The sequence below is a fragment of the Candoia aspera genome, chromosome 7 (assembly GCF_035149785.1).
Source record: "Candoia aspera isolate rCanAsp1 chromosome 7, rCanAsp1.hap2, whole genome shotgun sequence".
Taxonomy (NCBI): Eukaryota; Metazoa; Chordata; class Lepidosauria; order Squamata; family Boidae; genus Candoia; species Candoia aspera.
Genome location: NC_086159.1, coordinates 58,778,214 through 58,793,218, shown reverse-complemented (window position 1 = coordinate 58,793,218; position 15,005 = coordinate 58,778,214). Strand labels below are relative to the sequence as shown.

At 37.2% G+C, this 15,005-nt stretch overlaps 1 protein-coding gene across 4 annotated transcripts in view; it reads left to right on the top strand.

Annotated features, from left to right (window-relative positions):
• CADPS2 (calcium dependent secretion activator 2) overlaps positions 1-15,005 on the top strand; it is a 351,208-nt gene that overhangs the window by 312,525 nt on the left and 23,678 nt on the right. For 2 of the 4 annotated variants that reach the window (XM_063309563.1, XM_063309562.1), the window contains 2 exons: positions 12,671-12,688; positions 13,223-13,330. In XM_063309563.1, coding sequence (XP_063165633.1) covers positions 12,671-12,688; positions 13,223-13,330 — 126 coding nt within the window. The remainder of the gene's footprint in view (positions 1-12,670; positions 12,689-13,222; positions 13,331-15,005) is intronic. The other 2 variants (XM_063309566.1, XM_063309564.1) reach the window with 1 other exon arrangement.

Genomic DNA, 15,005 nt, shown 5'->3' with positions numbered 1-15,005 from the left:
GCAGTCATGTCAGTTTCCTCATGAAGGACTAGCAGTAGTTTCTCCTCTCTTCAGGAGTGTAGGAGTCATTAAGTTGATATGTCTACAGAAATTTGTAACTTTCTTTTGGAGACTTAAAGCTCTCCTGGATTACTCTGTAGATATGGCTAGACAGTAAAGCATAAATGAATATGAATGGCTGATGCTTCTGTCAATGTCTTGATCTTACTATGAAATAGTTATTTTCTATTCACCTGTCCTGCAGAGTTGCACTGACTCTTTGGCTTATTAAGTAATGTGGAAGATGAAATAAGTAAGCTGATTATTAGAGTACAAGTAGTATAAATTTCATATCAACAATGATAAATTTGGAACATATTATTTTTGCCTAATTTTTGGCAATCATGGCAGAGAAGCCCTCTTATTTTTCACCCTCAGAAGGGTCTTAGAACCTTCAAAGGCCTGCTGTGACAGGTTTATATATACTATTAAATTGTTTGAGAGAACAGTTTTAGTTATTGCCACCTGAGGATCTGGATAAGATATTTAGAAACACTTGTTCAACAATCTGTTTCCTTGACCTTTATCCATTCTGTCTTTTCTCCAGTCCCAAGAAAAATACCGTATCAATTATTTTTGCAGGCTTGTGTAAGTTGATATAGAAGATCTGAGATATCCTCTTCAAGGAAGCCAATAATCTAAGGATTCTTCTTGAAAACCACATTTTGTAGAACAGAAGCATTACTGAATGTTCTAAAATATTAAATCAGCCCACAAAATAAATGCACTGAACTTGTGATAAGCTTTACATAGCTTTCCTTTCCTTTTATTTCCTTAACAAAGACACAGTACAGCCCTAATAGAAAAAGGGTTTCCAACCTGGAACAGATCCAAGGCATTGTTGTTATTTCTTTATAAACGAGAAATATCCTTGGATTGGAGAGGGAAATTTTAAGAAGATATCTATTTCTACATAACTGTCTACTTAGAGAATAGAAGTTACAGTGTATGTATGTGTGGGTGTGGGTGTTAAATAAAGAACTAAAGATGTCCTAAAAGTTTTAAGAGGAGGAAAAATGGGCTAAAGAGAAAAAAAAATGAAGTAAAACTTGTATTCTGCATTTCGTATACCCTTCTTAAAAGAAAAAAGAAAAATCCAAACTATAATAACATTAAGTTCTGCCTTGCAGAAATGTAGTTATACTTCCTAAATCCTTTTGAAGTGTATGTTTTTCTTCTTAAGTTGCAGAAGTAGTATTTACATATGTAATAATATTTTCAAAGACAGTGTGGCAAATCATTAACGTTTAAAATATCATATAGTGCAAATGCCCGCTAATCAGTTTGCTTCAATCATTCAGACCAGCTCAAGTATGTGTCTTCTGCTTGACCTTTTTCCGGTGATCTGGATGATCAGAACGGTACACATTTTGTAAGGAAATGATTTGACATTTGGCTATACCATTGATATAATAGTTAAATTGATTTACTCAGCATCAGCAAAAGCACCTTAGCTAATTGACTAATTGATGTTTTAGTCAATTGTTATTCAGACAATGGTACAGAATCTGACCACCCTACTAGTAATGTCTGAATGTTGGTCTGACAGCAGGTCAGGTACATAAAATTCAAACACTGCCTGATATGCTCAATAAAACGGGTATGATAAAGTGGGAGAAATATCACTGTAAAAAAAGGCAGGATGGAAGAACCTGCCTCTTAGTCTTCCAGGGTCAGATGTGATGAGCAAAATTGATATGTTGGTATCTGCCTACCAATAGCACTGAAGCCAGAAACTTAAAACAGGCAGTGTTAAATTATAGAACTTCATTAAATTATCCAGACAATACAAATGTAAACAAGGTCTACTGTTCCAACTACTGATTTTATCATTATTACAACTGGTTAAGATTTTGAAACATTTTGGGGCACATTCTATACCCACATGCTTGTAGCAGCATAAATCTATTTAAATGACTACAAAATGGCTTAGATTTTGTGTGTTACTGACTTTGCTGAATAATTCTGAGGAAAAATACATTTTATATCCCAGCTTAATGAAGTATGAAGTAGCTGTTTTTATGTATTAAGGTAATTCTTTTAAGTGTATATTTAAACATTGCGAATCTTCTTCATTAAAAAAGTAACATGCCCTTTTCATATATTGTTAACATTCGGTAAAAAGGTTTAGTATACTTCTGTATTTAAATCTGTTGCTTCCAGGGCAGGGCAGAGCAGAGGGAAGCTGTATAGAAAGGGCCCCCTTCCCCTCACCAGTGAATGGGAAGGGATGATCCACACCTGCAGGATTAGGTGAAGCCCCAGGAAGTAAGAGCCCCAGACGCAGCATATAATTAACCAGGAATTTTCTGTCTCTCTCTTTGTAAATACTGTTCATCTCGCCAGGTTAACAAGTGATTAATTTCAAGAAAAGGATCTACTGTGGTTAATTTCCTTGTTTTAAACTCTTCTCTTTTTTCTTTTGCTAGTGTATTTGGTTACGTGTGTTACCAACCAAATAGTATCCCTGTTACAATACTTCATTTCCTTGTATTCTGTTTCATGCTTTTGCCTTCACCATCTTTCCATTTAGCTGTGTGCAGTTTTGGCAGGTATGTATGAGCACCCTGAAAACAATGATACCTTGCCCGATCAAACTGAAATTCCACCAAAAACAAGCAAACCAAAAGCTCTAGCCTGCATTTTCCTCTTGAAATGTGGCAACTTATCAGATGTTCACTGAGCAAAATGGTACTTTCCATTGTGCATAGCACTGGCACCTAATCTTTAAAAAATATGAAAATGTTGATACTTCTTGTGTATAAAAATGCCCTTGGACTAATACTGTAACAGTATTACAGACTAGTACTGTTGAGTATTTGTGACAAACTAGGTTAGATTTTTTTAGCATCAGGTGGCAATCAAATCTGTTGGGCTCACACAACTCCCAAAATGTCTAATCAGTACAGCTAATAATATGCAGGCTGTCTTATTGCTGCATTGAGAGTTGTACAGTTTACCATGGCATAAATGTCTAGAATATAAATGTCAGGAAAGTAATATGCTCCTCTGATGTCTGGTGTCCATACACACAATTCAGTCCAGTCAAAGCTAACACAGTCTTTGTCCTGAGCTTCTACACAGTGTTTTGGGGTGATGGCTAATCCTGGGGCCAATAGATGCCTTTATATCAGTTTGCTTCCAGTGTCATTAGTCACAATGTCCTGCTAACATAACAACCAGTGTGACCCACACTCAGAATCACAGAGTTGAAGGCACCATTTTCAGGACCAATCCCCTGCCCTGCTCAGTAGAGTTAATAAACTTTTGCCATCATCACTGTAGCCAGGAGAACTGAAATATGCTAATTATATACAGTATTGCTTTCTATTCTTATAATACAGCAAGGCTTCAGTCCATGTAGGTCATGGGGAATATGCCAAATCTGGTTCGTGTATAGGAGCCACATTTATCTGTTGGTCTTAGGACCTGGATTGCCAAAGAGTTGCAAGTGTGTGGAATGACACTTTGAAAAAGCAGCTTTAGGAACAGGGAATTTAGAACAGAAAAACAGCAGGAAGTGGGCTTAATCCCCTTCCCACCCTTTGCTTTCCACTACAAGCCCCCTTCCCTATTCCAAGCTATTTCCTTGGGATTCTAAATGTGCATTCCACATCTTTAGAAACTTGCAAGAGAAAACTATTTATTGTATCTAACAAGATTTTTATGAGAATGAAACATAGCAAAATTCAAAAGAAGGGACTAGAGTTATAGAAGTGATATACATGTTCAGCTAGAAATATCCATTCCCAAATGAGCACTGATTTACTGTTTCATATAAAAAAGGATGAACTGGATGTTAAAACAATGGTTTGCTTATGTAAGCCAGAATAAAAGTATAGTTTCTGTCCTGGCTTGTTAATAGTCACTGTTTTTACTACCACAGTTGTCCTTTTCAGAAGCAACATATTAAACTGGAAAAAATAAGAACATAAGAGACCCATGATCTGTCTAATTCTAGCACCCTGTATCCACTCTAGCTAATTGTATATAGGACATACAGAAGCAGGACAAGAGAAGCCTGCAAATTTTTCAACAAGTGTCATTTGAAGTACGTTACCTTTCATGATGTTTCCAACTTCCTCTTTGCAGATGCACCTGAAGTAGAGTGCACAGGTCTAAGCTGAAGCAGGCTTGTTATTGTAATACTAAACTTCGTTCAAACCCAATCTCCATACTTGACTTTATTGATTGATTGATTGATTGATTGATTGATTGCATTCCATGTATACGTTTGTACATTTATACATTCCATTTACATGTCTACCCAACTCGTAAGTGTGACTCTGGGTGGCTAACATCAGATTAAAACAGCAAACAGGGTATCAAACAAAAAAATCCTTTAAAAGGTCACTCGTATATCTGCCTAAGCATTCCTTAAAGATAGGTTCGTCTAACCCAGGAAAAGTATCAGATCTTTCAAAGGGCCATCCAGGTCTCAATGAAGGCACAGAGACAGAGAAGGCATATCTCCTTCTGGGTTCCATCAGATGACATTCATTAAAAGAGGGGACCCGGGGCACACTCAACTGTTCAGATCTTGTGGGACAGGCTAAAATAATGAGAGACCAAAAGTCCTGCACTAACTCAACACTCTACAATGTAAGGCTTTATAGATGAGAAGCAACCTTGAATGACATTGAGAAACCTACTTGTAGCCAGTACAACTCACCTAGCAGTGAGGTTGCTGAGGTCACATGAGCATGTCTCACAAAGGGCCAGGCAAGGCACACTTTGTCAGCAGTGGGAGGAAGAACAGCAAAGGTCAGCTGGGGGCGACAGGGAGGTGGAGTGCAGAGCAGTCAAAAGGGCAGAGATAGGCAACTGGGGGCATTGAAGTGCACCCTGCAGTTGTAAACATGGGCAAGCTGCCAAGCACCTGAATTTTGATCATGTGACACAGGGGCACTGCAATAGCTGTTACTTTGAGGACTGGGTGTAAATACCATTCTTTCAGCTCTGTCATAACTTCAGTTGCTGAATGAATGGTTGTTAAGTGAGAACTACCTGTATAGCCCTGGGGTCACAGCTGGTGCCACACTTGAAATCCAGGAGAGGAATTCTACGCATGCCCATCCAAATCTTGGTGATACATGCCAGATCAGCCTTCTCATCCAGAGTTTAATCCTGAATGAGGAAGGCCTGGCATTCAGTAACAGCCAGTGACTAAGTTCATTGACAAGGCATTGGGGCAAAGCCCAGGAGGCTAGAATGCAGAATGCACCAAGACCACCTTCCCAAAGGCATTATGAGAATATCTGTTGAACCTCTAACTATACATGTAGTTTTGTTGTCCATATTTTACTCAGTAGTTTAAAAATATCTGTCGTTTTACAGTAAAACAACTCATTTTCTCCCCCCCCCCAATTTACTTATTTATTATAAGGCAGATTTTTAAAGCACCACAGTTGTTTGATTCTCAGCATTTTACAAAGAAACTTGTGCATATCCATAGTACAATAATACAAAAATGATTATTCATAACAAAGATTTAACTTACCTTAAACTGGAGCCCATATGTTGGACATAATCTACAATTTAAAGTGTAAGGCGTGAACAGCCAAGATTGACAGAACACATTCATAATCAACTGGCAGTCAGCGTGATGAAAATTCCTTAATCTCTCAACATATTGACAAATTCAACCACAATTTCAATTGAGAAACTGTTAACATTTTAGATCAAGGCAAATCCTAAACTCCTATGGAATTCCTGGAAGCTTAGCATTCTGACAAATCAGCCATCAATAGACACATAGAAAAAAACCCCATCTACATACCATTTAAAAGATACACAGTAACCAAAAGTCAAAGAAAGAAGCAGTCCAGAGACACATCCTCCCCAGCAGCCATAAGCAGGAAGCAGCACCAGGTACACAAGCAGAAAAGAAACAATATTGTAATCAAGGAACTATCAAGAAGAAACCATACTCTAAAACTAGCAGGGCAAGCTACTATGTGTAAATAACCAACAAATTTCCTTCTCCCATACACTGATGTTACCTAGACTGGGAAAACAACCAAGCTCAGAGAACACCAAAAACCTAACACCAGAACCCATATGTACAAACAGCAATTTGGTCTTCCTTGGGTTCAACTTTAGCCTGTTTCTTCCCATCCAGATCTTGACAGCCTCCAGGTACTAGGACCAGACTTCGAGTGCATTGCCAGGGCAGCCTTCTGTAGCAATAAATAACTGGATATCAGTCCTCTCCCAAGGACTTCAAATGTTGAAAAGTAGGTAGGAGAGGATCAAACACTGCAGCACTGCACTCATCAGAGGCCACCAAGCTGACCTCTCTTCCTCTGCAGCTACCCACTAAATTGACAGTCAAAGCAGAATTTTTTTTTTAGACTAGCTAAAAACAGCTTATTGGGATTTACATTGCATGCTTCACCTATTTTAATATAACAAGATATATTTTTATTTAAAGATTTTATTAAGTAATTGTTCATTAAATGGTTTTTATACCTTAACTAGATAATTAATCTAGTTTCATTAGCTTTAACTAGAGAGTTTTGCCATTGTAAATTCTTTGAAGAATCAGTTGTGTATATTCAGACGTGTATATATAGCAACTAAAACTATTTAAAAGGAAAATTAGGTTTTTCAGCAAATTTATCAGAGATAATTACCCTGTCTACAGGGCAGGAAAGAAAAAGTATAAAGTGTTTTAAAGAACTGTAATTCTAATTGGTAAATGTCACCAGCTGTTGCAGCTATCTTACTTGTGTATATTCTTCTAATAATTAGAGTCTCATGCCACAAGCTACATGAAAATATATTCACTAGGTGTGAAATTCCCATATGTCACAAATTAGGTAAACATCTCCAAGAAAAAGGAAGAAAAACTGCTAATGGGAATTTTTCCCTCAAGAATTGACTATTTTCAGGATTTTAAAAAAAACTTGAAAACAGATTTGCATGAAGATAGTAAGTTGTGATTTGTTGTGAAAATTATTATTCAACATAACACTAATTCACAAAAGCTTCTAGTGTACGTAGTTTGCTAGTTTTGATTCTGTTAGGAAACAGTGAATTTAACAAAAGCATTGAAACATTACATCTACACTTTTAACTATCTGGGTTCTGCACAGAGTGCAAAAGTGGCATTGTCCTTCCCCATACAATTATGATGTAATGCACACTTCTGCTGCTGAAATTTACTTAGAAAGAGTGTGTGCTTCGAAGAATACTGAATATCTCTGATCCCACAAAGAAAGAAATCATTTTGCTAAGTCAGAATGCTCCACTCATGTTCCAAAGAATTCAGTCCCCTGCCAGTGACAGACTAGCATGGAGGGAGTGAAAGAGGAGCAATATTCAATTTAATTTTTATGCCTCGTTCTACCTTTACTTTCTGATAGAAGAGAAATAACTCACAACAAAATGAATGGAAGGAAAGAGGATATAGAAGGTGCTTGAAGATGTAGATACGGAAGTGTGAAAAGAATTTGTTACAGAGTGCCACTGCAATGTATGGAGTTATACAAATGGGAAATATGAAAAAAGACCCTTAGTGGAATGATAAAGTGAAAGTGCTTGTGGATGAGGAAAAAAATGCATGTAGGAGAATGATTGTTCCAAGAATGGTTTGGAAGTGGATGAAAAGTGCTAAACAAGGAGCCTTCAGCAGAATGAATGGAATTAAAAATAAAAATGATTGGGGATGAAGCTGAAGTAAGGCAATATTGGAAGGAATAATTTGAAGATTTGTATAGAATGATAATGAAATTGAAATGTTAATATATTAGAAATGGATCCAAAGCAAAAAAAAAAAAAAGTGTTTTGGAGTAGGCATCATGCTAATGTGGTATCTGACAGTGCCTCCTTAAAGAAATTGTATGTTTTTCTGAGCTCATGTGCGAGCTGCTCAATCTCAAGAAAATACATATTGGAGTGAAGGAGCCGCTGACAGCATGCCCACACCCACTCTGAAGCACCTTGTTGTACTTTGTCAGAGTAAGAATGTGTTTCCCTTTGGTTGCTTAATGTTATTTAAGTAAAAATAAATAAGGAATGCTTGCAGTGATGGTAAGAGGTGTATTGGCTAGGACATGACTGTAGATGCACTTTTGTGTGCGAACAATGGCAATGAGACTTCAAATGATTTGTAATACTGTAAACATTAGACAGATTCCAATAGAAGATAATATCTGTTGCTCAGGATTGAACTGTTGGAGTTCTTGGTGCTCTCTGAGCTTGGTTTTTTGCTTGCAGATGTTTCATTACCCAATTAGGTAACATCGTGTTACCTAGTTGGGTAATGAAATGTCTCCAAGCAAACAACCAAGCTCAGAGAGCACCAAGGACTCCACATTAGACAGATTGTATTTTGCAACAAGGAGCATCAGTCTGAAGATTAAAGTATCAGAGGCCAAACTAGTTGTGTTTGACAGGGAAAATTAGACTGAATGATTACAAGTTACACATCCGTGGCAAAAAACTAGAACTAGAATTTGTATTTCCTAGCAAGAGGTTTACTAAAGTGGTAAGATGGATGGAGAACTATTAAGAAGGCCAAATGCTGATAGAAATGTAGCAGATAGTATGTGGTCTGTTGCATGGAATAAAAGTTGAAAGAAGCAAAAGAACTGTATAGGATCTTGCTTCTACCCACTGTTACAGGGAAATAAGAATTGGGTATGTCAGGAAAAGCAAAAGTAAGTTGAGTGCAGTGGGAATGGAGTACTTAAAAATTATATGTAGTAAGAAAAGATAGGATCAAGAACAGATGAGAGCTGTATGAATGTGAAATGAATACAAAAGTGAGTGATCAGTATAATGTACTTCACAAGAAGTACATTAAGGGATTTGGTCACATAGAATGAATGAGAATGGAATTGCAGAACATATATGAAGGAAGAGTGAATAGGTCAAGAGGAAGAGGAAGATTGTAAAAGTTGGGTAGAATTGATGAGATCCTCAAAAAGAAGTGAGAATTTTAAAAAACAAAGGTAATATGTGAAGCAGTTGTCATGGCTCAAATGTTTTCATGATGGGAACAAACTAGACAAATCATAGGTAACAGCTGGGGGGGCTACCACTTTTATTAGTTGACTATTTACAAATTAAACTGGGGTTGTTCAAGAATTGCATGAGATTATTCACAGTGAGTTTTGTTAAAAATGGCTTTCCGAAGCCACTCTTCTGGTACTTTAAGGATACTACTTTTCTTAAATATTGGGGTATTTTTTCACTGCTTCTGTGTGAGTTCTTTCTTTTATTTTCTCACTTTGTTAAAAAGGTGCTTATTTTGTTAACTGTATTGTCTCCCACTTTACACAGGAAAGTTCTCTTAACTTTTAGTTAGCTAAACAGGCTGACTATTTCTTTGTGACTCCTCCCTTTGTGTCAGGTGTCCTACTTAGCTAACTTTATAGAGACAGGGACTTGACAGTTGCTCTCTTCTGTTGTTCTTGGCTATGCTCTTCTCTCTGGGACCTTCAGCCACCAGACTGCTGATCAGCCACATGCCTCTTTCTGGAAGCCTTTGAATCTGTCTTCCATCACATAGATGTACTGCCAGGCTCCACCTCTGATGAACAGCATTTTCACACACACTGACAAATCTCAGCTTTCACTTCTCTCCCAAATAGCAGTTAAAAAACTCCTATTAGCACCATGTCTCTTTTCAAACCTTCTCAGCTTCATCACCCTCTAAAAAGATCAGGGGTCTCTGTGCAGTTAAGGGTCTACATGATGGGTGAGCTCCCATGCCTGAGGCATCTTCTCACTGGTTATACTGTATGGTCATGGTGGAAGCAATGATACATTGTAAGGAAGAAAGCTATGGAAAAGTATACTGAATGTTGGCGTTGTACACTAGCTTTAGCTAATTTTTTTTCTTTGTTTTTCTGACCTTATGTGTTCATTTCTGTGGCTTACTATTTTTTACTCCTTTATCGGCACTCTGCATAACATTGCTTATCACAAAAGAACAGCATGATGAGTATGTATGTATGCATTATGTGGGGAAAAGAATTAGAAGGGAGATGGTGGAGAAAAAGTTGACAACATCCAAGCCTACTCTGTAGTGATTAGGAAGGCTAAAAACATGACCACCTTATGACAGACTGTGTCATCCTACCCTGTATATTGTCTGTTGACCAGAGGAGAGGGTGGCTATTACATAAACACAGTTATTCTGTATAGATGCATGTTGCATTTTGCACTTTAAAGATCCTCTTAAGATGTTAAACTCTAAATCCATTGTGATGAATTTCCCTCTATGAAACTGAACCCCAAAGAGTCAATAAATAAATAAAAATTACAAACAAAATGTTTTGTGTATTGGATGAAATAAAAAGCTATTGCAGTTCACAAACAAATATTGTATAGACAGTGTCAAAGAATGATAGATTGTCTTTTTGGATTCTTAAAAGAAGATAAATCAACTTTTTAGAAAAATTTGTGGAAATAAAATAGCTGACTACAAATTTTATATGCCAGCCTTCTGACTTGTATTCTAATATTGTTTGTTTGTTTGTTTATTAAATTTAGCCACTGCCCATCTCCCCCCAAAGGGGGGACTCTGGACAGTTTACAACAAAAATACTCTAATAAATATAAATACAAATATGACATAAACATAAATACAATATAAAATCCAGATGACGGTAGCCGTTGGAATATCATTCACGTGTATCTAAAGGGACCATTTAAGGTGCTAACCATCTCCAGGTGTTATTACTTCCCACCCCAAGCGCAGTGGTAGAACCAAGTCTTCAATTGTTTTTGGAAGGCTGCAAGAGATGGAATCTGTCTTATTTCTGGAGGAAGAGTGTTCCAGAGGGCGGGTGCCACTGCAGAGAAGGCCCGCTTCCTGGACCCCGCCAGATGGAATTCTCTTACGGACGGGGTCCGTAACATGCCATCTTTCCGTGATTGGGTGGGACAGGTTGATGCAATGGGGATGAGATGGTCCCTCAGGTACCCTTGTTTCCTTTGAAATCTCCAAGCTGCCAAATGGTTTATTCTATTATATTTATCAAAGTATCTTTCTTTTTCTTTTTCTCGTGTCATATATTCTGTGAACATTTATGTATTTATGCATGCAGTTTATCCACCACTTCATTCCATGTGGATTCTGGATTGTTTACAACTGTTAAAATCACTAAAACAAATATAACAAATAATAGCATATTATGTCCAGGGTTCTTTAGAGAAATGTTGGAAAACAAAAAAGGGCATTTCTAGGCATTTGATGGATGCCTCTGACCTCCTCCATCTACCCATGGAGAAGTTTATAGGAAGAGAGGGTTATCGGTTGACTTTCTCTTCTTACCAAGAAAAGATGTAGCTTTCAGATTTTTTCCCCAAAAACTTTCCCATCCTTGATAAATCAACCCCTGCCTAGTGGGATTGATCTGGTAATCTCTCAAGTTCCACTCCGACATTATTATTGATACTGTAATGGTTGCCTAATCCCAAATACTCAGTCTCACAAACTCGGGCTTAAGGATAACTGATTTATTAAAGGAATAGTATGCAAATACAGAGAAAGCTGAGAATGAGCAAAAGCGCGCCAAATACAAACTTAAAGCATTGCCTGTGAGCCAGTTCCGCCCTCATCCCTCGTCAGGGCGCTCCCCCTCCCAGGTGCTAGGAACCGTTAGACGCGCCTGGGAAAGTAACCTTGAGCAGGAGCGCAAACCCAAACATACATTCCAAGCCCTCAAAACAACGGAGGGCGGAGGAATGGAAAAACCCGGGTGAAGGAACACGGAACAGAAGATGACATGTGAAACGTTACAATGTTAACAGCACATTGAAATGGGTAACATGACAGATACTGATACTTACAAAGTAGCATCCAATTCTTTGGGTTTGCATATTGAATTTCAAATTACTTCCATTCTGTTCCTTGGTGAAGTCAGTGAGTGTTATAGAAGAAAATACTAGACAACAATCCTGATACTTCCAAAGCTAACTATGGCGTGGAAAAAGGGTGCATCATTTATACATTGCGCCAGGTTTCCTTAGTAACTGCAAAAATAAAAATAAATATTTGCTAAGATTGAAAGACGCTGGGTTACACATTCCATTTCTCCTGGTGAGTATGGCCCAGAAAAGTCTGACTGCTTAGGTGCAAAACAGAAATGTATTCAATGCCCTCACTTTGACTTTCCGCATAGTACTATTTATTGGGCATTTCCAGCGGAGTGTCTGGACCTCTTTCTGGACTTGGGCCAAATGCAGAAAGTCATGTGTCTCTTTATGTTTTCTTCATTCCTTTTTTTGAAGTTTTTGATTTAGAATTTTAAGGTATCTTCCAAGAGGATTTTGAACTTCCACTATGGTAAATTGATGTCTCTCATGAGTAATTCTTTTTCTAAGTTTGTCAGAACTTAAGAAATGTTTCAGACTGGCCTATTGAAGTAATGATTGATTGATTGATTGATTGATAATCTTCATTATGATCACTAACCAGCAAAGAGTAATCATTTAAGAGAGTTGTTAGCATTTGTCTTCCTCTAAACTGTGTCATGACTTGACATGATGCAAAGCAGACATGATTCCATGATTGGAGGTGACAGGAGGAATGTAGTGAAAAATAGTATGTGTTTTCTTGACTTGTAATGTACCCATCTTTTGTTTTCATATCCATGCTATACTACTATACATCCAGACTGCAGACCACAACTGTGTATGTATGGATGAGTAAATATAATAGATTTCAATATTTATTCATAGTATTACGCATGTATTTCCTCATGCTGTTTATAGAAGCCTATTAATTCATAATCAGCATGTCATTTTTCTCCCATTATTGTGTGCTGGTTTCTTTGTTTTTTTTTGCATTATTGCCTTTGTGTGTCCACACTTGCAAAATATACACAAATATGCATCTGGATATATCTATCAGTGCTGCTTGAAACATACATTCATGAATATATTTCAAAAACCTCCTGGAAATTTAAAATAGGACAGGGTCAGCTTCCTATTAAAAGAACAGGGCTCCATATTAATTAAATCAAAATTATCAATCTCCTCTAAATTGCACTTAAATCTGATAAGAACTTCAGATCAGACAAATAATGTACATATATGTGCATGTTTTTATTTGTTCATGTGTATGTACACACACACATACATATATATGAAAAAGTAACATTGCAAGTTATACCTCTGTGGTTTATACTTCTCCCTCGTCTTCTCTCTCTTTTTCTTACATACGCAGAAACCAGGGATGGATCTTGCAGATACTTACATTATGTTTGTTCGTCAAAACCAAGATATACTTCGAGATAAAGTCAATGAAGAAATGTACATAGAAAAATTATTTGATGTAAGTAACTGTCTCGGTCAGAAATAGTACTTTGTAGAGTTGAATATCATGAGCACCTTCTTTCTGTTGGTTAGTTTTAAAGTTTAGGAATTACAGAGTTTACAACCACTCTTAACTATAAATATTTTGGATTCAAAAAATACATTTTCTGGGAAATGAATTTACTGAAAAATATTACTATCTCTTCATTACCTCTTTTTTTTTAAATGAAGTGTTAGAAAGCTTATTTGTAAGAGACTCTTGGATTTATATTCACACAATACATTGCTGAGGTTCAAGTCAATTCTGCTTCAGCTATAGTTTCGTCCTATTACTAAGTAGCCAGTTCACCACATCTGATGGGCATTTATCAGGTAAGTATAAAGACCATAACCTTTGGGGCAGCTGAAATATCTCTTCAGCTGCAGGGGTCAAATCTTTCCAACTTTGATTATCTCTTCATCTGCCACACTGTTAATTCTACCATTTTTGTTGTTTGTTTGTTTGTTTCACTTTGCACAATGCCATTGTGTTTCCTCTGGAACTACCATTACAAAACTTACCTACTTTTGGAGCAAAGGGTTACAGCCTTAGATACTTCACACGGCTGAAATACTGTCACGGTGCAGTGCCTTTTTCTTCCAGCTTAGGAGAGTTAGGAGGGAGTTGGCCTCTTGACAAAGATTGTCATTTTTCTATTGCATATACTGAGAGAAGCAGAAATCTGAATCATTAAGCACATAGGAGAAATGCAGTGTTCATGCATGAGGAATGGTACACTTCCTCTACATTGGATTTAGATAGATGGATTTCCTTTCTGGATATTATGTCTGTTCCATAATGATGAATTAAATAGCATAAACTAACAGTTCATATCCCATTCTTGGCCACTTTCCCCATGTTTCCAAGGGCTTGTAATTAATTCTCTGCCAAAATCAGTTCCCCTGTTCCCCAAACCCAAGAGGTTTCTGCTTCTGTACATCAGCCTTTGATGGCATTTGAGCTTATTTGATCATTGTTAGTGGTCGGGGCACTGAGTCCCTCCCTCCCCAATTCTCTAGCTTCTTGGCTGCTCCTGGGTTTGAAAAAATCCATGGGAATAGCTTCTTCCATGACATCTTCCTTTCATAGGTAAATGAAACAAGGGAAGTCAGAGAGACTACAAGCTGTAAGACTATACAGTGAAAGACAAGATGTATCCTGTACAAGGATCTTCATAATTACAAGAATTTCAAAAATAAACAAAAAGTTGGCATCCATGTGGTTCCTCTGTTTGTTTGTTTTCCTTCTCTGATAAGGTGGGGTGGGAACAGTAGCAATTTTTTCCCCACCAAATTGAATGAGAATTCAAAAAAAAAAAAGGTTCATCAATAGTACGAGTTCTGATCTATAGCCACTTCTGACCTTAGTGGCTATAGATACTTTTTTCCTTTTGCACTGCTTTCTCCACTGAACAATTTGGTCTGATTTCCTTGTATAATGCTTTTGGCTTATATATATAGTATGTATGTATGTATGTATGTATGTATGTATGTATGTGTGTGTGTGTGTGTGTGTGTGTGTATATATATATATAGTATAGTATAGTATAGTATAGTATAGTATAGTATAGTATAGTATAGTATAGTGTGGTGTTGCAAACATTAGCGTCCGGCTTCATCCAATAGACAGAACTGAAACCAATTAGACAAGCTCC